The 23,208-nt window shown below is 38.3% G+C and overlaps 1 protein-coding gene across 2 annotated transcripts in view; it reads left to right on the top strand.

Moving 5' to 3' along the window:
• Nucleotides 1-23,208, top strand: part of BANK1 (B cell scaffold protein with ankyrin repeats 1) — a 352,647-nt gene that overhangs the window by 127,485 nt on the left and 201,954 nt on the right. For both annotated transcript variants that reach the window (XM_017347389.3, XM_008267565.4), the window contains exon 6: nucleotides 14,812-14,917. In XM_017347389.3, coding sequence (XP_017202878.3) covers nucleotides 14,812-14,917 — 106 coding nt within the window. The remainder of the gene's footprint in view (nucleotides 1-14,811; nucleotides 14,918-23,208) is intronic.

Here is a 23,208-nt window from a genome sequence, read left to right as displayed (position 1 = left end):
TACTATTTCTAGAGCATCAATTAAAACAGTGAATATAAGTGATAATCAAATAAAAACAACTCCAAATTTGGGTTGATAATTAGAATTCAAGTACTAGCATTAGCAATGCTAGTAACTTCTATTTAACTGAGATAATTAAAACCTTTGGGATATTTTTCTATTTCCTAAGGAGTCTTGGGGCAACTACTAAAGTTAACTTTGTATAGGAATTACTATATACAAAATAAAAACAGAATTAGGTCAAATGTTAAAATATCATAGCAATTATTGATCAAAATGTTAGGTTCCTATTCTTTAAAAGCGTTTTCAAAGTGATACAAAATTGTTATGCTATGTTTCTGACTAGTAAACAAGTTATCTTTGCAGTGTGTATATTTATCATTTTGCATATTTTATTTTTTATATATTGAAATATTTTCTTTTTAAAGATGTATTTATTTGAAAGAATTACAGAGAGAGAGAGAGAGAGATCTTTCATCCTGTTTCACTTCATAGATGGTTGGAATCCCCAGGAGCCAGGAGCTTCTTCCAGGTCTCCCATGTGGGAGGCAGGGGCCCAGCTACTTGGGCCATCTTAAGCTGCTTCCCCTGGGCCATTAGCTGGAAGTTGGATCAGAAGAGGAGCAGCCTGCACATGAACAGACCCATATGAGATGCTCCCATTGCAGACAATGGTTTTACCCAAACACCACAACTCCAGCCTGAAACATTATTTTCATGTTAAATATGCTTCTTTTTTGTTTTCATTAAATTGTGTATATATATTCAAACTTTGATTTTCTGCCTATAAATATTTAATACAATGTGAAAACAGATGAAATTGTGGTGAGGGAAGGAATTCCGACGTTATGTGAAATTTCCCAGTGTGTTTCTCCCTGTTAGCAGTTCCCTTAAAGGTTAATTTCATCAAAAGTTAAAGCTTAGGTGTTATCAATAATATCCCTTAAAGCATTCCTCAGGAGATTTTTCCACTGAGAGATAATAGTAACTCCCAGATCTTTGAATAATTATTTTTAGGTCCTTATTTTCTTCAAAACATTGAAGGAAACATTTCTTTTTCTTTTCTTCTGTTCTTATTGATAAAAGGTACAAATTCAGTCCAAAGCTTCAACATAAACCAGTGTTGTCTAAGAAACTGCCTTACTATAAATTTTTCAGTGGCTCACTGGATAAGAAGATACAAATAGGGGCAGGTGTTGTGGCACAGTGAGTTAAGCTGCTGCCTGGGACATCTGCATCCCACATCAGAGTGCTGGATCAGAACCTGGTTCTGCTGCTTTCAATCCAGCTTCCTGCTAATGAGCCCGGGGAGGCAGCAGATGATGATCCAAGTACTTGCCACTCAGATGGAAGACCCAGATGGAATTCCAGGCTCCTGGCTTGGTTTGGCTCAGCCCTGTCTATTGCAGACATTTGGGGAGTGAGCCAGAGTATTTAAGATGGACCTCTGTCCCTCTCACCCTTTCTTGCCGCTTCTCTTTGGTTTCTCCCTCCCTCTGTCATTCTGCCTCTCAAATGAATGCATGAGTGAATAAAATCTTTTTTTTTTTTTTTACAAAAGATTTTTTATACAGGCTGCAGGGTCATGCATTGTATCAAGGATCAACTCCTCCTGTTGTGCTTTCTTGGCTCTGCGATTCTGATTTTAGATTCCTCTGCTCTTCACTACAGAACACCGTGCTGCTCCCTACCCCCTGTGTTTAAGCCATGGCTGTTGTGTTGTCTCTCTTGCATGCCCACTGGCTTTCCCACAATTATTTCCTGGTATGTGAGTCACAGCTAATATTTCTTGCTTTAAAAAGCAAGGCAAACAAAAGTGATTCCTTTGTTTAAAGTGATATATGAATGAGTGAAAAACACACAAAGATATATAAATAATATAGAAAGAGAAATGAAAACTGTCCTTGTAAAGTACATTAGTTTTTTTTTAGGAATTTGAATAGATGCACCTGCTGCTTACACGTGTATGACACTAGAAAAATGAAGAACTTGTGCTATAAACTTTTTCTTCATGTCCTACCTGCCTGATAAATACACTTCATTACAGATTTTCAACTGCCATATAAATCCATTTTTGCTTTTCCTTTAAACAATAAGGGATTTTTTTTCTATTGAAAAATGCCTGATATGTTCCCTCCCTTCCAAAAGCTGCATATTCTCTCTCCTTTACTAAAAGCAGCAACATTATATATGGGAATTAGTTCTGGATGGGGTAAGAGTAGAAGTTAGTCTACTCTATCAACAGTTACTTCCTGCAAGGTCATAATCCTCAGGGGTAAAGGAATCCCTTCAAGTGTGCAATGCAGAAAGCAGAACATATTGTCTTCAAGGTCACTTATAATTCAAATATTCCACCATTTTATGCAAAGGGTAAAGATACTTAGATTGAAGATATAACTACTCTCCATTATAGAAAATTGACTTGCAAATATGGATTATCCTCATGTATCCTATAGTTCCCTTTTTCCTAAAACAAAAAAAAAATGATTTATTTTATTTGAAGGGCAAAGTTACAGAGAGTGAAAGAGAGACAGTGAGATTTTTCATCCTCAGTTTCACTCCACAAATAGCTGCAATGGCCAGAGCTGAGCCAGGCCAAAGCCAGGAGTCTGGAACTCCATTAGGGTCTCCCTTGTGGGTGGCAGGGGAATAAGTACTTAGGCCAACTTACGCTGCTTTTTCAGGCATGTTAGCAGGGAGCTGGGTCTGAAATGGAACAGTCAAGACTGAACTGTGCTCCTATGGGATGCCGGCGTCACAAGCCACATCGTAACTCACTGTGTGGCAATACTGGCCTCTCTTCAGTTCCTTTTTTATTTGGATTTCTTCCTCTCTTGCCGTAGAAGAAGAAAGAGTTGTATTTCATAGGTTTTGTTATGTTTTATTACTTGATCTATATTTCTGATGAAAGTTGTAGGAAAAGTAGAGAAAATAACAATCAAATAAACTGCCATTTGGAGATTTATTCCTGGATCCCCTTTTTCATATTGTTTGTGTCCATTATTCAAATGGATCAATAATAAAAAGGCATATCTGTTGAAATTGATAAAACTAGGACAGGGGCAGGCAGTTGGTGCAACAGTTAGTACAGCACTTAAGGTATCCACACCCTAAATCAGAGTGCCTGGTTCAAGTCCCGGCTCCACTCCTGATTCCAACCACCTCCTAACACATATCCTGGAAAACAGTGGATGATGGCTCAAGTATTTGGGATCTCGTTTGAGATCTTGACTTTTAGTTTTGGCCTGACTCTGGCCTGATTGTTGCAGGCATTTGGAGGGTGAACGAATGGATGGAAGATCTGTTTCTCTGTGTGCGTATCTATGTGTGCACGTGTTTCTGTGTGTCTGTCTTTCAAATTAATTAATATAAATAGGTAAATCTTAAGGTATGGTTATTAAAACAACAAATGCCATTTCTTTTGTGTCCTGTCTCTGCTTGTGATAATAGTTGAAGTATTGTTATTGATACTGATGGGGTATTTCTGACTTTCTAGTTATATTCATTTCAGGTACAAATCATTAAATCAAACAGGAGCATACCACCTAATACATTATAGAATTTAACAAAAAACTAAGCAAATACATTGATTAAGAACAGATTTAGGGACCAGCATTGTATATAGCAGGATAAGCTATTGTATGAGATGCTGGCATCCAATTTAATACCTGTTTGGAGTCTTGCTCCTTTCTGATCAAGATCCCTGCCACCCACACGAGAGCCTCTGATGGTGTATCTGGCTCCTGGCCCCAGCCTGGCCATTTGGAGAGTGACCAAGTCCTCTGTGTGTGTGTGTCTCTAACTCTGCTTTTGAAATAAAATAAATAAATCTTTTTTTCAAAGAAAGCAGATTTAGCAGATGTTATAGGGAGGAAAAGAAATATTTTCTTTTTGACAGGCAGAGTGGACAGTGAGAGAGACAGAGAGAAAGGTCTTCCTTTGCCATTGGTTCATCCCCCAATGGCTGCTGGGGCCGGTGCACCACGCTGATCTGAAGCCAGGAGCCAGGTCTCCCATGTAGGTGCAGAGCCCAAGGACTTGAGCCATCCTCTGTTGCACTCCCGGGCCACAGCAAAGAGCTGGACTGGAAGAGGAGAAACTGGGACAGAATCCGGTGCCCCGACCAGGACTAGAATCTGGGGTGCCAGCACTGCATGCGGAGGATTAGCCTATTGAGCCTCAGCACCGGCCCCAAGGCTCATTTCATTAGCTGCCAAGGCTATGGAAGCCTTTTGAGTTCACAAACTCCGACCTTAATTAGACAAGGCCATATTCAAAGTGGAAGTTCTCTCCTCCCTTCAGAGAAAGGTACCTCCTTCTTTGATGGTCCATTCTTTTTTTTTTTATCTTTTATTTAATGAATATAAATTTCCAAAGTATGACTCATGGGTTACAATGGCTTCCCCCCCCCCATACCGTCCCTCCCACCCACAACCCTCCCCTTTCCCACTCCCTCTCCCCTTCCATTCACATCAAGATTCATTTTCAATTATCTTAATATACAGAAGATCAGCTTAGTATACCTTAAGTAAGGATTTCAACAGTTTGCTCCCACACAGAAACATAAAGTGATAAATAATAGATGATTTTTTTTAATGATGATGAAATCAGATCAGACCTATTGTCATGTTTAATCCCAGTGAGAGTCAAGTTGGGAATTGATAATTTCTTTCTTTCTTTTTTTTTTTTTTTACAGAAGATCAGTTTAGTGTACATTAAGTAAAGATTTCAATCGTTTGCACCCCCATAGAAACACAAAGTGAAATATACTGTTTGAGTACTCGTTATAGCATTAAGCCTCAATGTACAGCACATTAAGGACAGAGATCCTACATGAGGAGTAAGTGCACAGTGACTCCTGTTGTTGACTTTACCAATTGACACTCCTGTTTATGGCATCAGTAATCTCCCTATGCTCCAGTCATGAGTTTCCAAGGCTATGGAAGCCCCTTGAGTTCTCCAACTCTTATCTTGTTTAGACACGGTCATAGTCAAAGTGGAGGTTCTCTCCTCCCTTCAGAGAAAGGCACCTCCCTCTTTGAAGACCTGTTCTTTCCACTGGGATCTCACTCACAGAGATCTTTTTGCCAGAGTGTCTTGGCTTTCCATGCCTGAAATACTCTCATGGGCTTTTCAGCCAGATCCGAGTGCCTTTAGGGCTGATTCTGAGGCCAGAGTGCTGTTTAGGACATCCGCCATTCTATGAGTCTGCTGAGTATCTCACTTCCCATGTTGGATCACTCTCCCCTTTATTTATTCTATCGGTTAGTGTTAGCAGGTACTAGACTTGTTTATGTGCTCCCTTTGACTCTTAGTCCTTTCATTATGATCAATTGTGAACTGAAATTGATCACTTGGAATAGTGAGATGGCATTGGCACATGCCACCTTGATGGGATTGAACTGGAATCCCCTGGTATGTTTCCAACTCTATGATGGTCCATTCTTTCCACTGGGATTACACTCACAGAGATCTTTCATCTAGGTCATTTGTGTGTGTATGTGTGTGTGGCCACAGTGTCTTGGCTTTCCATGCCTGAAATACTATCATGGGCTTTTTAGCCAAATCTGAACGCTTTAAGGGCTGATTCTGAGGCCAGAGTGCTGTTTAGGACATCTGTCATTCTATGAGTCTGCTGTGTATCCTGCTTCACATGTTGGATTGTTCTCTCCTTTTAATTCTATTAGTTAGTATTAGCAAACACTAGTCTTGTTTATGTGATCCTTTTGACACGTAATCCTATTATTATGTTCAATTATGAACTGAAACTGATCACTTTGCCTAGTGAGATGGCATTGGTACATGCCACCTTGATGGGATTGAATTGGAATCCCCTGGCACGTTTCTAGCTCTATCATTAAGGGTAAGTCCGAGTGAGCATGTGCAGAAATGTATATCTCCTCCCTCTCTTTTCAGTTAAAATTTAAACACCTGAGAATAATTGTGTGTTAATCACAAAGTTCAACCGATGGTTTTAAGTAGAACAAAACAATACTAAAAGGAATAAAATACTAAGTTTTTCCTTGACAGGACAAGGGCTGATCAAGTCACTGTTTCTCATCGTGTCCATTTGACTTCAACAGGTTTCCTTTTAGGTGCTTGGTTAGTTGTCACCAATCAGGGAGAACATATGATATTTGTCCCTTTGGGACTGGCTTATTTCACTCAGTATGATGATTTCCAGATTCCTCCATTTTGTTGCAAATGACCAGATTTCGTTTTTTTTTTTACTGCTGCATATTATTCTATAGAGTACATGTCCCATAATTTCTTTATCCAGTCTTCTGTTGATGGGCATTTAGGTTGATTCCAAGTCTTAGCTATTGTGAATTGAGCTGCAATAAACATTAAGGTGCAGACAGCTCTTTTATTTGTGAATTTAATTTCCTTTGGGTAAATTCCAAGGAGTGAGATGGCTGGGTTGTATGGTAGGGTTGTATTCAGGTTTCTGAGGAATCTCCAGGCTGACTTCCATAGTGACTTTACCTGCTATGTCACAGTGCCAGCCCCTATATGGTTAATTCTTAAGAAATGTTCCAAATTTCCCTTGAACTCCAACCTTTCAATGTTCTCTAATTCATAAAATGTATCATCACGAATCCAATTTAAAACTGAACATGAATTTCCTTAACAGCTTCTGTACTCTCACCTTACAAATAGAATCCATACTAAGCTGTATCAGTTTTCTTTGCCCAGTACTGACCAGTCCACTCTACATCCCTCTGTGCTGACACTTTCATCTGTGCTTTCTTCTCTTGCCTGTGGAATGAGAGCTTCCTGACTGTTGCTCCCCTACGGCAAACCTCCTTTCTCTCTCAGGTTCTTTGAGAGGTTCTTTTAAAAAGCAGGGTTGCAACAGCAACCGCTCCTGCTCCAACCCTTCAATGGATTCCAATTGTTGTAGGAATTAGAAACCAAAAAATCTTTGGCTTGAACCATACAATGCTGTAGACTATCCATTCTCTACCTGTGCAACTCAATCTTCACCCTCCGCCTCTCCCTCTGCATTTCAGACATGCTGGCCTGCATGCAGTATCTGGACCATGAAATCTACCACAAGGCATTTGCATATGCTCCTCTCTCTAGTTTAATCTATTCCAGTCCCTTCTGATCCTTCACTATCTTTATCTATTTAATTCTAATTCATATCCCAAATTTTAATTCCAGTATTTCTCCCTCAGCCTTGCCTCATATGTCTCTCTGCTATGTCTCTGTAACATTGATCATGTCCCAATATCAGTGTATGCAATATTTCTCAAATTGATATATGTCTTTCATTAGACTAAATGACAATTTGGGCAAGGTATTATTCAGTTCTATCTTTTATTCCCAAAACCAGGGATATTGCCAGACACACAGTTGTCCATTAAATACTTTGTTTTGTAATTCAAGAAATGTATCCTAGTGAGTCCAGTTTAAAAACCACAAAAATTGGGTATGACTCTGTGGCATTGAAGGTTAAGCCTCTGCCTGCAATTTCAGTTTCAGTATCCCATATGGGTGCCAGTTCGTGTCCCAGGTGCCAGTTCAAGTCTTGGCTTCTTCACTACCAATCCAGCTCCCTGCTAATGCACCTGGGAAAGCAGTAGAAGATCACCCAAGTCCTTGGGCCCCTGCAACCAACTAGGAGCCTGGGAAGAAGCACCTGGTACCTAGCCTTCTCCTGGCCCAGCCTCAGCTGTTGTGGCCATTTGGGGAGTAAACCAGCGCATAGAAGATATCTTTCTTTCTCTCTCTCTCCTTCTCCCCTTCTCTCCTTATCTCTCTATATCTCTGCCTTTCAAATAAATAAATAAATCTTTTTTTAAAAAAAACCCAACATGTGATCCTCCTAAATACCTCCTATGACCTCACCCTACAAACTCAGCAATAGAGTGACATTGTTGCATACATTAAGTTTCCCATCCACTCTCAAATGAATCACCAGAGTCCATTGTCCCAACAGCCATTGGCCCAGGCACAGCCCTTTTTGCAGGAGGTTATTGGCTATTGGTTCCAGCAGTGCTGCTTCCAACTGAGCAGAAAAAGCAAGGCAAGGAAGGGAAGGACCTTGAAGGAAAGAATCAAAGGAATAAGGAATGATGGGACTGATTCTTTTGAACTGCTTGGAAACTGGCTCCCAACAGGGAGCAACATTTTCATTCCAAAAAGTTCTGAGGACAGCATAGCATCATCATTTATAGAAGACTTTTGTGGCAGACATTTCTTTGAATACGTTAGTACTAAATTTGTCTTACAAATTCTAAGTTATTAGATATTTAAGAGTAAGTTGTTAGAAAATAGTTGCTAGGTCCTATCATTACGATCAATTGTGAACAGAAATTGATCACTGGGACTAGTGAGATGGCATTGGTACATGCCACCTCGATGGGATTGAATTCGAATCCCCTGGTATGTTTCAAGAACCAAAGGGATCACATAAACAAGAATAGTGTCTGCAAATACTAGCTGATAGAATAAAAAAGGGAGAGAATGATCCAACATGGGAAGTGAGATACACAGCAGACCCATAGAATGGCAAATGTCCTAACAGCACTCTGGCCTCATAATCAGCCATTAAGGCATGTGGATCCGGCTGAAATGCCCATGAGAGTATTTCAGGCATGGAAAGCCAAGACACTCTGGGGAAAAAAACAAACAAACAAACAAACAAACAAAACTAAATGAAAGATCTCCACGAGTGAGATCCCAGTGGAAAGAATGGGCCATCAAAGAAGGAGGTACCTTTCTCTGAAGGGAGGAGAGAACTTCCACTTTGACCATGGCCTTGTCTAAATATGATCAGAGTTGGTGAACTCAGGGGACTTCCATAGCCTTGGCAGCTCATGACAGGAGCCTAGGGTGATTACTGATGCCATAAACAAGAGTGTCAATTTGTTAAGTCAGCAACAGGAGTCACTGTGCACTTACTCCTCATGTAGGATCTTTGTCCTTAGCGTGCTGTACATTGAGATTTAATGCTATAACTAGTACTCAAACAGTATTTTTCCCTTTATGTTTCTGTGTGGGAGCAAACTGTTGAAATCTTTACTTAATGTATGCTAAACTGATCTTCTGTATATAAAGAGAATCGAAAATGAATCTTGATGTGAATGGAAGGGGAGAGGGAGTGGATAAGGGGAGGGTTGCGGGTGGGAGGGACGTTATGGGGGGAAGCCATTGTAATCAATATTCTGTACTTTTGGAAATTTATATTCATTAAATGAAAGTTAAAAAAAATAGTTGCTAAAGGGTGATGAGGTTGAGAAAAGGCATGGCTCTTAGGCTTTATTTAATTCCTATGACAGAAGAACTTTTAAATATGTTTCATCTTTACTGTTACTAAACATCTCTATTAACAAGTCTGTTCAGGTTTGGTCAAGTTACAACATTGAGGCTTTTGATGTTATGAATTAACAATGGAATATGGGGAGTTCAAGTTGAAAATTTAAGCACAACCAAGCTTCAGTCAATATTTTAGATGAATGCTTGTGCATTTTTACATGATTTTTAATAATTGCTTATTTTTTGAAAGGCAGAGTAAAAGATTTTTCATCCAAGTGCTTGGACCTTCTTCTCCTGCCTTCCCAGACTCATTAGCAGGGAGCTGGATTGGAAATTGAGTATCTGGGACTGGAACTGGTACTCACTGTGGATGCTGGCATTGCAGGTGGTGGCTTAACCCATTGCACCATAATGCTGGCCCCAATTTTGCATAACAGATGCAGATTCAAACACTGTTGGTTGTCCCCAAGTGTTACTTTTTCCTTTTGTGCAGGATATTCTGGGCACATACCCACTGAGAGAAATATGGCATTTCTACACTACACATTTCTATACTCTGGCTAGGTGTAGCCATGTGACTAAGTAATTCCCAATGGCATGGCATGTCAGCACAAGTGATAAGTGAAAAATTATGAGCATGTCATTAAAAGATAGTTAAAGTAATACTTACTCAGTCACTGACATTTTTCTTTCAACTGCCTGGAATTTTAACAGTGAAATAATGGATGAACCATCTTGGGCCGTGAAGCTGACATAAAACTTTGAAATAAGGTAGAAAGAGAATGAATTCCTAAATCCAGGGAGCCACACATCAGACCTGGACTACCTCATTCCATGCTTATATTTGAGAGGCTTCTGACCTGTTTAAGCCGTTGTCACCTTATTACAACAGAAAACTTGCATGCTATTAAAAAGATGAAAAATAAAATTAAAAAACTAAAAAATGAGACCAATGTATTTTTCAGTCAGTGGAAAAACAAGGTAGAGAAACCAAGATTCCTCTTTGATTTACTTGCTGGAATACAGTGATTGCATTTTGTGAATTGTGTCTGAGAGTTTGCATCACAACATTTAGAGAAAATTAGTATTTACTGGAGAGTATAGAATCATTTGAATTCCTAATTCTATTGGTTATGTGCATTATTAAAGTCCATAGCTGCTGAGTCCTGGAGCAGACATATAAAACACAAGTGTTTTGAATTTCAAAACCTATTTTCTTCATGTTATATCATTTTCAAGTTACATAAAGAGATTCTACAAATATATGAATACCTAACCAATAATACATATAAAATCATTTGAAGAAGGTCCTAAATTGCAGCGCATTTTGCACTATTATATTTATTTTTGCATTTATATTCATAGACATGTTTCAATTCTAGGAAATGATTCATTTAAAACTTAGAAAGATTATACCAACAAAGGAAAATATCTATTATCTCAGACTTACTTACTTAAATTATTCTTTTAGATGAACTGCTTGGAGTTGAGTACTTGTAAAGATTTTTTAAAAAGTGTCTTTGCATAACCTAGAAAATATTTGCTTTGTTCTTTTACCTATCATTTTCTTTACACAATGCAGTAGGAAATTTTGAAAATAGGTTATGTAAACTATTTATCAAATTCCACTTTAAATGGCTGTTTTGGCTCTCTTTCACAGCACACATTATGAACAATGGAACAAACAGGGTGGCTTTTCTTTTGCTAGTGAAACTTAAACAAGCTCAGCAATTTGTTATAATAAGAAAAACCAGACTGTGTTCAGCTCAACTATAGGCTTTTCTTTTAGATACTGCAAGAGTAGCAGTCTCAAATACTAATGGATTTTTCTTCCTGTCATGAACATTTCACAAAGTTTCTATGGTTATTTCATTTAAATTGTTTTTCTTGTTCATCAAAGCTCTTTAGTGTTACTCTTTCTGTGTCACATTTTTTTTCTTTACTTTGCCTGTAATCACTGCTGAAAACCCCTTCCTTTTGTCTACCCTCACTATTGAAGCTGCAAAGGCCAGATTCCAACATTTTAAGCATCTTCTTGGCTAGATGTGAGAGTTTTAAATGGTAGAGCACAAATATATCTGGAGCTTTTGCTTTTGTGCTTAAACAATGAAAAGAATAGATCTGATTGGCAGCAGGTCTCCATGTCCCTACCCTGCCCTGCCCCCAGCACAAGTGCCACTGTCCTGGCTCTTTGTGGCTCGAACAGATGTTTGGAAGAGCAACAGTCATCTTACAATGACGGAACCAGAATATACTCTTTATGTTACTCTGACACTATGATAGATACTTTCTCCATGATTAGAAGGTAGTGTTAAATGTAGTATGTAGGTTTGATGGCATCGATTAGAACTCTTATTCTACTACTATTAGTTCGGCTACTTTCGATGTTACTGAATCGTTTCTATCATGATTACCATAAGAGTGGACGTTTAAAAACAATACACCTTCAGGATGCTATCAAAATTAGACATAAGTTATATAAAACCTGGTACATTATAGTTATCATTACCTTTTACACACTCTGAGTCTGTTCATTGCAGGGAATTACTGTACACCTGTGCTATATATCCTTTCACACCACTCCAAACATCTAAAGTATCTTCCAACTGCTTGCATTATGTGAGATTGCCTGGACATCACTTTCAAGTCTGTCTCTGAAAGCTACCACATGCAAGTAGCATTCACACTCCTCATCAGAGAACAGAACAGCTTTGAATAGGTGCTACTGTGCAAATATCTACTCATCTCTAGGAACTCAGCTTTGTGTCATGAAATCTATTTTGTTGGAGGAAAATGGTTCTTTGTCCTTAAGTGAACTGTTAATTTTTAGATAATTGTAGATTCACATGTGGTTCTAAGATAGAGCTGGGTGAGATTGTGAGTTATGGTAGTTTGTCAAGTAAATAGTGTGTTTCATTTAAGATGTCAAATTTTAGTGTTTAAAGTTGTTCTTAGGCTACCCTTGTTTGCCTCTCAGTGTTTGAAGGCTCTGCAGTGATACCCTGTCTCATTTGTGATATGTGTAATTTGTATCTCCTCCCCTTTTTTCCCCTTTATTATTCTTGCTAGAAATTTATATTTTTTTTACTCTTCTAAAAAATCGTTTGTCACATTGATTTTCTATTGTTTTTATAATTTCAAATCCATTCATTTCTGCTGTTACAGGTTTATTTTCTCCTGTATGTGTGCTTTGAATTTGATATCATTTTTTTCTATATCCTTGAAAGGAAGGCTGGATGACAGAGTTGAGATGTTTCTTCTTTGTAGTGTGCATTAAAATTTCCTCAAAGCCCTGGCTTAAGTGTGTTACACAAATTTTGATGTGTTGTATTTCACTTTCATTCAGTTCAATGTCTTTTTAAATATCCTTTGAATCTTCTTTGAATCTTGGGCCACAACTTATGTTGTTTGGTTTCTAAATGTTTAAGACCTCTATTTTCATTTCTAGTTTGATGCTGTGTGGTCAGAAATCTCGTTTATCAAGTGATATAAGATATTTTAAATTTGTTGATATTTATATCTCAGTATATAATTCATCTTGGTATAAGTTCCACAGATCCATGAAAAGTGTTTATTCTGCTATCCTGTTATAGAGTGGTCTATGTTATTTGATAAGATGCTGGCTGGATAAATTTTACATGTGTTTTCATTTTTCTATATTCTTGCTAATTTTTTGTCTACATTTTCTATCAATTATTGAAACAGTTGTTTCCGTTTCCAACTATTGTTGGGGGTTTGTCTTTTTCTCTTTTCAGTTCTGTCTGTTTTAGCTTCACATATTTTTCAGCTTTTTTTCTGTGGTGCATACATATTTGAAATTAGAAGGTCAGGGCTGATGTTGTGGCATAGCAGGTAAAGCTGCCACCTGCAATTCTGGAATCCTATATGGGTGCCCACTTATGTCCCAGTTGCTACACTTCCAATCCAGCTCCTTGCTAATGGCCTGGGAAATCAGTAGCAGATGAGCCAAGTGTCAGAGCCCTTGCTGCTCACAAGGGAGCTCTGGAAGAAGCACCTGACTCCTTGCTTCAGCCTGGCTCAGTTCTAGCCATTGTGGCCATCTGGGTAGTGAAACACTGGATGAAAGATCCCCCCTCTCCCTCTCCCTCTCCCTCTCCCTCTCCCTCTCCCTCTCCCTCTCCCTCTCCCTCTCCCTCTCCCTCTCCCTCTCCCTCTCCCTCTCCCTCTCCCTCTCCCTCTCCCTCTCCCTCTCCCTCTCCCTCTCCCTCTCCCTCTCCCTCTCCCTCTCCCTCTCCCTCTCCCTCTCCCTCTCCCTCTCCCTCTCCCTCTCCCTCTCCCTCTCCCTCTCCCTCTCCCTCTCCCTCTCCCTCTCCCTCTCCCTCTCCCTCTCCCTCTCCCTCTCCCTCTCCCTCTCCCTCTCCCTCTCCCTCTCCCTCTCCCTCTCCCTCTCCCTCTCCCTCTCCCTTCCTATGTAACTCTGATTTTCAAACAAATTTTAAAAAGTTAGTGCATCATCTTGTGGATTTACTCCTGTATCATATAATGGCCTTATCTATGTCCTGTAATTTTGTTTTTTCTATTTTTATATTAATACAGCCATCCTAGCTTCTCTTTGTAATGGTTGCATGATATCACTTTATAGAAATTTTTCTATGTTCAACCTATATCAATCTTGTTTATTTGAAGTGAGCGCCTTAAAGAATGTATAAAGTTAGGTCATGTTTTTAAATCCACTCTACCAGTATCTGTCTTTTGTGTCTTTAAATTTTTTAAGACTTTAGTTGGCTGTCTTTTTTCTCTTTTTATTTCTCTGATTTTGTTTTTACTTTCCTGTAAGTTGCTTATACTTTTATTAATCCCTGGTATTGGTATTTTAACTGTATTCCTTTGCACATCATATTTAGTGGTTGTTCTAGATATGATGTTACATATGCATAATTTATATTTTGGTATCCTCATTTAAGCAGTTTGAGTGAAATATGAAAAACATAAATCTTCTTGTTTCCCTTTACCCACCACTCAATTAAATATAAATATCTTGCATATTTTTCTGCAACATTTGTGATATAGTACAATTTTTAAAGAATCCTGATCTCTATAATAGAGAGTAGCTATATTCATATAGTTACTGTTTATCTGCCTTGTGGGGGGAAGCAATATTCTCCCTCACTTACACACAGAAATAATACAATCTATATGACTATCCCACCTATTTTAAATCAAAGATACAAACTATCATTTTTGTTATTTCACTTAATAAGAGGTACCATTTGTTTTATCAGAATTTAATACTGAAATCAATTTTAGTGTTATTGGCCTATTATGATATTGTTTTAAATTAATATTTAAATAAAGTTGTCATTACTCACAGAAAATGAGGGGATTTTATTTCGTGCATTCATTTTCCTATTATCTTAAAAAACTTAGGTAAGCCCCTAATGTTTGCATTGTTCTTTCAAAAAACTTGTGCTACTAAAGAGTATCCAATATTTATAGCAACTGGCAAATTTTTATTATATTGTACTAAGACAAGTTTATATGCAAATGACTGAACTAATAGAAAATTTCTCTTTCATCTGAAAACAGAAATACATTGAAGAACTTGATGGTGTTCTTACATCCATATTCAAACATGAGATACCATATTATGAGTTCCAGTCTCTTCAAACGAAAACCTACCCTCAAGAACAAAGTGAGTATTTTCCAACTACATTAATTATTTTCTATATAATATTTCACTGTTATAACCACTTAATAAATTTTATCACTAAGAATATAGCTAGCTTCACTGCTGAGCAAATGTTTTACACAACTCCTAATTCCTGGTCAAAGGATCCACCAGAACAAATTTATGTAGGTTTATTTGGCAATTTATTTTTATTACAAGCAATAAAATAATTGCCCATAATATTTGAAATGAGTGTTTCCAGGAATTTTTTGATTTATATTTTGATTTATTCTATTACTCTTCATTCAGGAACATGTTCAGACTTTGTGCTTGCATATTTCTAGAGATTCTTAAGTTATTAAATGCAAGCTTCATTTCACAGTGATCAGAAAAGATACATGATATTATTTAAATTTTTTTGTTTGGAATTAGCTGAGACTTGCTTTATGGCCTATCATGTGGTCTATTCTCACTGGTGAAAAGAATGTGTATTCTGCAACTATGCAATGAAATGTTCTGCAGATATCAGTTAGGTCCATTTGGCCCATAGTATCTGTTAGCTCTGTTGTTTCTTTGTTGATTTTCTGTATATTCGATCTGTGCATTAATGAAAGTGGGGTGTTGAAGTTCCCCATTACTATTGTATTGGAGTCTGTGTCTCCTATTAGATCCATTAACATTTGTTTTAAATATCCAGGTTCCTGTTATTTGGTACATATACATTTGTTATAGTCACATCTTCCTGCTGGATTGATCCCTTAATCATTACATAGTGCCCTTCTTTGTCTCTTTTAACAATTTTTCTTTTTTTATTAGGAAGAGTTAGACAGTGTGTGAGAGAGAAAGAAATAATGGTCTTCTTTCAGTTGGTTTACCCCCCAAATGGCCACTATGGCCAGCGCGCTGTGCTGATCCAAAGCCAGGAGCCAGGTGCTTCCTTCGGGTCTCCCATGTGGGTGCAGGGGCCCAAGCACTTGGGCCATCCTTCACTGCCCTCCTGGGCCACAGCAGAGAGCTGGACAGGAAGAAGAGCAACCAGGACTAGAATCCAGTGCTCATATGGGATGCCAGTGCCTCAGGTGGAGAATTAACCAAGTGAGCCATGGTGCTGGCCCCCTCTTTTAACAATTTTTCTGTTAAAGACTATTTTGTCTGATATTACGATGGCTACACCTGCTCATTTTTGCTTTCCATTAGCATTCAATATATTTTTCCATCCTTTTTTTTTTCAGTATGCATGTATCTATGTTTGTGAGGTGTGATTCTAATAGGCAACAAATAGATGGGTATTTTTTTTTCTTAATTTTTATTTAGTAAATGTAAATTTTCAAAGTACAGTTAATGGATTACAATGGCTTCCCACCCCCCCATAATTTCCCTCCCACTCACACCCCTCCCAACTCCCGCTCCCTCTCCCATTCCATTCACATCAAGATGCATTTTCAATTATCTTTATATACAGAAGATCAATTTAGCATATATTAAGTAAAGATTTCATCAGTTTGCACCCACACAGAAACACAAAGTGTAAAATACTGTTTCAGTACTAGTTATAGCATTACTTCACATTGGACAACACACTAAAGACAGATCCCACATGAGAAGTAAGTACACAGTGACTCCTGTTGTTGACTTAACAATTTGACACTCTTGTTTATGACGTCAGTAATCTCCCTAGGCTCTAGTCATAAGTTGCCAAGGCTATGGAAGCCTTTTGAGTTCGCCGACTTCGATCTTATTCCGACAGGGTCATAGTCAAAGTGGAAGTTCTCTCCTCCCTTCAGAGAAAGATACCTCCTTCTTTGATGGCCCCATTCTTTCCACTGGGATCTCACTCACAGATCTTCCATTTAGGTCTTCCTTTTTTTTTCCAGGGTGTCTTGGCTTTCCATGCCTAAAATACTCTCATGGGCTCTTCAGCCAGATCCGAATGCCTTAAGGGCTGATTCTGAGGCCAGAGTGCTATTTAGGATATCTGCCATTCTATGAGTTTACTGTGTATCCCACTTCCAATGATGGATCATTCTCTCACTTTTTGATTCTATCAGCTAGTATTAGCAGACACTAGTTTTGCTTGTGTGATCCCTTTGACTCTTAGACCTATCAGTGTGATCAATTGTGAACTGAATTTGATCACTTGGACTAGTGAGATGGTATTGTTACATGCCATCTTGATGGGATTGTATTGGGATCCCCTGGCATGATTCTAACTCCACCATTTGGGGCAAGTCTGATTGAGCATGTCCCAAATTGTACATCTCCCCCCTCTCTTATTCCCACTCTTATATTTAACAGGGATCACTTTTCAGTTAAAATTTTAAACACCTAAGAATAATTGTGTGTTAATCACAGAGTTCAACCAATAGTACTAGAACAAAACAAAGAGAAAATACTAAAATCAATAAAGTATTACATTGTACATCAACAGTAAGGACAAGAGCTGATCAAGTCACTGTTTCTCATAGTGTCCATTTCACTTCAACAGGTTTCCCCTTTGCTGCTCAGTTAGTTGTCTTTTAATCCATTGAGCAAGTCTGTATCTTTCAATTGGAGAATTTAGGCCATTTACATTTAGATTATTACTGATAAGTAACTATTTGGTCCTGCCATGTTTCCATACATATTCATGTTTTTTGCTTTGGATTTCTTTTGTACTTTTACTAGGTGATTTTCTGACTTCACATTCTTTCATAATGATAACTATAGTTCTCTTTTTCTGTGTAGTGCAACCTTAAGAGTCATTTGAAAGGATGGACAAATGGTATAAAATTCTTTGAATTCTTGGTGGTTTTTTTTTTTTGGCAGGTCTTTATTTCACTGTTTATTTATAAATGAGAGCTTAACTGGGCATAGAATTCTGGATTGACAGTTTCTTTTAGGTCTTGAACTATGTGTCCATTCTCTACTAGCCTGTAGGATTTGCAATGAGAAATCAGCTGTTAGTCTAATCCTCTAATATACTCTGAATGTAATCTTGTGTTTCTCTTGTGCACATTTTAGAATCTTATGTTTTACTGTTGAAAGTTTGACTATAATGTGTCATGGTAAAGATCTTTTCTGATCATGTCTTTTAGGAGTACAATGCTTCCTCTACTTGGACGTCCATTTCATTCTCCAAGCTAGAGATGCTTTCTGCTATTATTAAACTAAATAGGCCTTCTGATACATTCTCTTCTTCCACACCTTCAGGAACTATTAAGGCATACATGTTTGTTTGTTTGATAGTATCCCATGAATCATGAACATTGTTTTCAGTTTTTCTAATTTTTTCTTCGTTTTGGGGGGAGGGTCCTGAGATATTTCTAAGGATTTGTGAGATATTCTTTCTTTTGTCTCACCATCTCTGGCTTTAAGGCTTTCCCCTGTATTTTATATTTGACATATTGAATACATTATTTATAATATTTCAGTTTAACTTCTCTTCAGTATCTCAATCTCTTGGCAAAGCTGTTCTTTCATGTTAGGTATTTGTGTAAATACTTGTTGGTTTTCTTCTCTGTTGGGTTTTATCTTTGAACCATGCCTCTGTGGCTTAGAGGGGATATGCTCCTTCAGGAAATACCCAGTGTCGTGTGCTGGGTAGGGTCAGGGAGCTATGGTCTGTACCCAAGGATGGGGTGAGAATACAGAGTGATACCCAAGTTGAGCATGGTGGATCTCTTCTATTGTCAGCAGAGGAAGGTATGGTCATAGCTGTTGATGTAATCATGACCTCACCTCCTCTTTTCCAAGGTGATCAGTGCCCAGAGTTAGCCCACAGTGGGAACACCCACACTAGTACATGAATGGCACAAAGGATCTTTGTTGTCCTCAGTGTGACCATGGAACTCTTGATGACCCACCCCAGTCTGTTGGAGATCTATGAACCTCTGATACCAAAAACAGTGAATGCCCAAGACCCAGCTATAACCCATGCCCTAGCGTGCAGTGACAGAATTCCCATGGTCACAGCACACAACACTCTCACAGTCATGGGGTGCAGAGGATCTGCTCACAGCCCCACTAGCCTACCAATCCACAGAGAGCAGAGGCATTCCCAGGCCAGCTGTATGGGGGTGCTCCACATTAGCAGTTTGAGCCCCAGAGCCTGTAATAGGTTGAAAGAATTGGAGAACCTCACAGTCCTAAGTGGATGCTCAGCCTTCTGCCAACCCTCCTAGCCAGACTCACAATCAACGAAGAATGCAGTTTTCCCTCTGGTAAAATCCCCTATATGTACTGGTGTCAAGATGATGCCTGCTTCTCGTTGGTTGGCGAGAAAATATGTGCTTCCCCCTTACTGGAATAGGTGGGCACCCTACCCCCTACTAGGACTACAGATAGGACTCAGAATTGGTGTTGTCCACACGTTTTCCCTCATGCAATATCCCCAGTGACTTGGCTGCTGCAGTCTGCTCTCAGCTTGCTCTCAGAAGCTGCCATCTCATCTGGACCCCTGGAATAGATTCCTGGACACACATAGTCTACAAAAAGTGAGTCATGATTATATAGAAAGCCTGAAAACACCAACAACCAAGATAGAGATTTAATCAATAATAAAGACCCTTCCAACAAAGGAAAGCCCAGGACCAGATGGCTTCAGTGCTGAATTCTACCAGACTTTTAGAAAAGAACTAATTCAAATTCTCAAACTATTCAAAAAATTACAGGAGAGGCATCCCTTCCAAACTCCTTCTATAAGGCTGTCACAACCTTAATTCCAAAAAACAGAAACAGATACAATAAAGAAAGAGAACTATAGATCAATACCCCTGATGAACATGACACAAAAATTCTCAACAAAATACAAGCGGATTGCATCCAATAACGCATCGGAATGATCATTCACCCAGACCGAGTGGGATCGCAGGGATGTTTCAAGATACACAAATCATTAAATGTGATACCTCACATTGACAAAGACTAAAAACCATATGATTACCTGAATAGATGCAGAGGAATCATTTGATAAAATACAACATACTTTCATGATAAAAACCTTAAACAAATTGGGTATAGTAGAAACATTACTCAACATAATCAAGGCAATATATGACAAACCCACAGCTAGCATGATACTGAATTGTGAAAAGCTAGAAGAATTTCTGTTAAAAATCTGGACCACTATAAGGATGCTCATTTTCACCATTGCCTTTCAATATAGTTCTGGAAATTTTAACCAGAGCTATTAGGCAACAAAAAGAAACCAAAGTGATACAAATTGGAAAGTAGAAACTCAACTTATCCCTGTTTTAGATGACATGATTTGATATATAGGGGAACCAAAAGACTCAGCTAAGAGACTAGAACTCATAAAAGTTGTTGTTAACGTTGCATAATATAAAAGCAAAACTGAAAAATCAATAGCCTTTGAATACACAAACAATGCCATGGCTGAGAAAGAACTTCTAAGATCAGTACCATTCACAATAGCTACAAAATTTTTTAAATACCTTGGAATAAATTTAACCAAGGAGGTAAAAATCTCTACAACAAAAAATTACAAAACATTAATGAAAGCAATAAAAGGAAGATGCCAGGGGATTCCAATTCAATCCCATCAAGGTGACATGTATCAATGCCATCTCACTAGTCCAAGTGATCAATTTCTGTTCACAATTGGTCATAATGATAAGACTAAGAGTCAAAGGGATCACATAAACAAGATTAGTGTCTGTGAATACTGATAGAATCAAAAAGAGAGAGAACGATCCAACATGGGAAGCGGGATACACAGTAAACTCATAGAATGGCAGATATCCTAAACAGCACTCTGGCTTCAGAATCAGCCCTTAAGGCATTCAGATCCGGCTGAAAAGCCCATGAGAGTATTTCAGGCATGGAAAGCCAAGACACTCTGGCAAACAAACAAAAATAAATTGAAATGACCTAAATGAAAGATCTCTGTGAGAGAGATCCCAGTGGAAAGGACAGGTCATCAAAGAAGGAGGTACCTTTCTCTGAAGGGAGGAGAGAACTTTCACTTTGACTATGACCTTGTCTAAATAAAATCGAAGTCAGCGAACTCAAAAGGCTTCCATAGCCTTCGCAACTTGATAAGAGCCTAGGGTGATTACTGATGCCATAAACAAGAGTGTCAATTTGTTAAGTCAACAACAGGAGTCACTGTGCACTTACTCCTCATGTAGGATCTCTGTCCTTAATGTGCTGTACATCGTGATTTAATACTATAACTAGTACTCATACAGTATTTTTCACTTTGTGTTTCTGTGTGGGTACAAACTGTTGAAATCTTTACTTAATATATGCTAAATTGATCTTCTGTATATAAAGATAATTGAAAATGAATCTTGATGTGAATGGAATGGGATAGGGAGCGGGAGAGGGGATGATTGTGGGTGGGAGGGAAGTTATGGGGGTGGGGAGCCATTGTAATCCATAAGCTGTACTTTGGAAATTTATATTCATTAAATAAAAGTTAAAAAAATAAATAAGACACAAAAAATCAGAAAAAAAATCTTATGTTCTTGGATTAGAAGAATTAATATCATCAAAATATCCACACTGCCAAAAGTAATTTGCAAATCAATTCAATCCCAATTAAAATACCAAAATTCTTCTCAGATCTAGAAAAAAGTATGCTAAAATTCGTATGGAAACACCAGAGACTCCAAATAGCTAAATAAATCTTAAACAACAAAAGCAAAGCTGATAGTATCTCAATACCTGCATTTCAAGATATAGAGGGGAATTACAATCAAAACAGCTTGGTACTGGCACAAAAAGACCAATGGAAGAGAATAGAAACCCCAGAAATTAATCCATGTGTCTATAACCAACTAATCTTTGACAAGTTAGTTAAAACTGTTCTCTGGAGAAAGGACAGTCTATTCAACAAATGGTTACTGGGACATTGTATTTCCACATTGAGAAATTTGAAATAAGACCCCTACCTTACACAGTATAAAAAATCAATCACGGTGGACAAAGGCTCTAAGCCTAAGACCTGAAACCATCAAATTGCTAGAGGAAAATATAGGGGAAATGCTGCAAGACACTGGCCTAGGTAAAGACTTCTTGGATAAGACCCCAGAAACACAGGAAAGAAAAGGAAAAATAGAAAAATGAAATTAGCATCAAGTTAAGAACCACCTTGTGCCCACTAAAGAAAATAATTAACAGTGTGAAGAGGCAACCAAATCTGTACACTTATGCACATTTTCTGGTAGGTATGTTGTATTTCAATAATTTTTTTTGCAAAAAAAAAAAGTAAATGCTTTCCTTCAAATTATGTATTTTGTCTTTTTGGGCAAATATTACCCTTTAGGAAGCCCAGTTTGGTCCACTAATGTATTCTCTCTTCCTGGAAGGATTTTGAGCAATCAGTACACACTGACAGCATTGATGTATTAGTTAATGGCAGCATAGTTAACCACAGACTTAAATAAAACCTTGGTTATCAATGTTGTATAGGGGCCGACACTGTGGCGCAGCAGGTTAAAGCCCTAGCCCGAAGCACTGGCATCCCGTATGGGCACTGGTTCTAGTCCTGGCTGTTCCACTTCCAGTCCAGCTCTCTGCTATGGCCTGGGACAGCAATGGAAGATGGCCCAAGTCCTTGGGTCCCTGCACCCATGTGGGAAACCCGGAAGAAGCTCTTGGCTTCTGGTTTTGGATCGGCGCAGCTCTGGCCATTATAGCCATCTGGGGAGTGAACCGGCGGATGGAGGACCTCTCTCTCTCTCTCTGTCTCTACCTCTCTCTGTAACTCTGTCTTTCAAATAAATAAAATAAATCTTAAAAAAAGGAAAATATTTGCTTATTTAAAAAATTGTTGTATAGTCTATGAATATTTAAGCTCCAAAAATAAAAGGGACCTTCTTTGTTGGCATAAGCAGCTACTCAGATTGTCATGATTTTGTCTCTCATTTTACTTCCTCCTTCTTACCCATGGCATCTGCCTTTGGCAGAATGAAGAACTGGCATGTGTGCCTTCTGAATATGCTGTACCGAACTGTCTGTGCTCAGATAACCAAGGTACATATGCTCATATTCTGGGCCAACACAAAATGTAGGTTTTTCAGCGTCAACAGTAATAAGCATCTTTACTTTCCTAAGGTTAAGAAGAGAACTATAAGTACTGCCCTGTAATAATGGATAGCAGGAAATAAGCTCTTTAATATCCATTCATTTCAATAAAGAAAATGCATGCATGTGTTGTCTTTAATTAGGCAAACACACAAGGGGAATGGACTTAAAATGAATAAACTGAATAAATTCCTACTCCAGCAACCCCTTTCACTTGTGCAGTTATTGTGCAGTCCCGATCCTCAAACCTGTAGGTTCTGTTCTTTGTAAGTCATGACAGGTCCAGG

This window comes from Oryctolagus cuniculus, chromosome 8, assembly GCF_964237555.1.
Source record: "Oryctolagus cuniculus chromosome 8, mOryCun1.1, whole genome shotgun sequence".
NCBI lineage: Eukaryota > Metazoa > Chordata > Mammalia > Lagomorpha > Leporidae > Oryctolagus > Oryctolagus cuniculus.
Note: the sequence above shows the minus strand (reverse complement) of the source record. Positions and strands in the feature narration are given on the sequence as shown.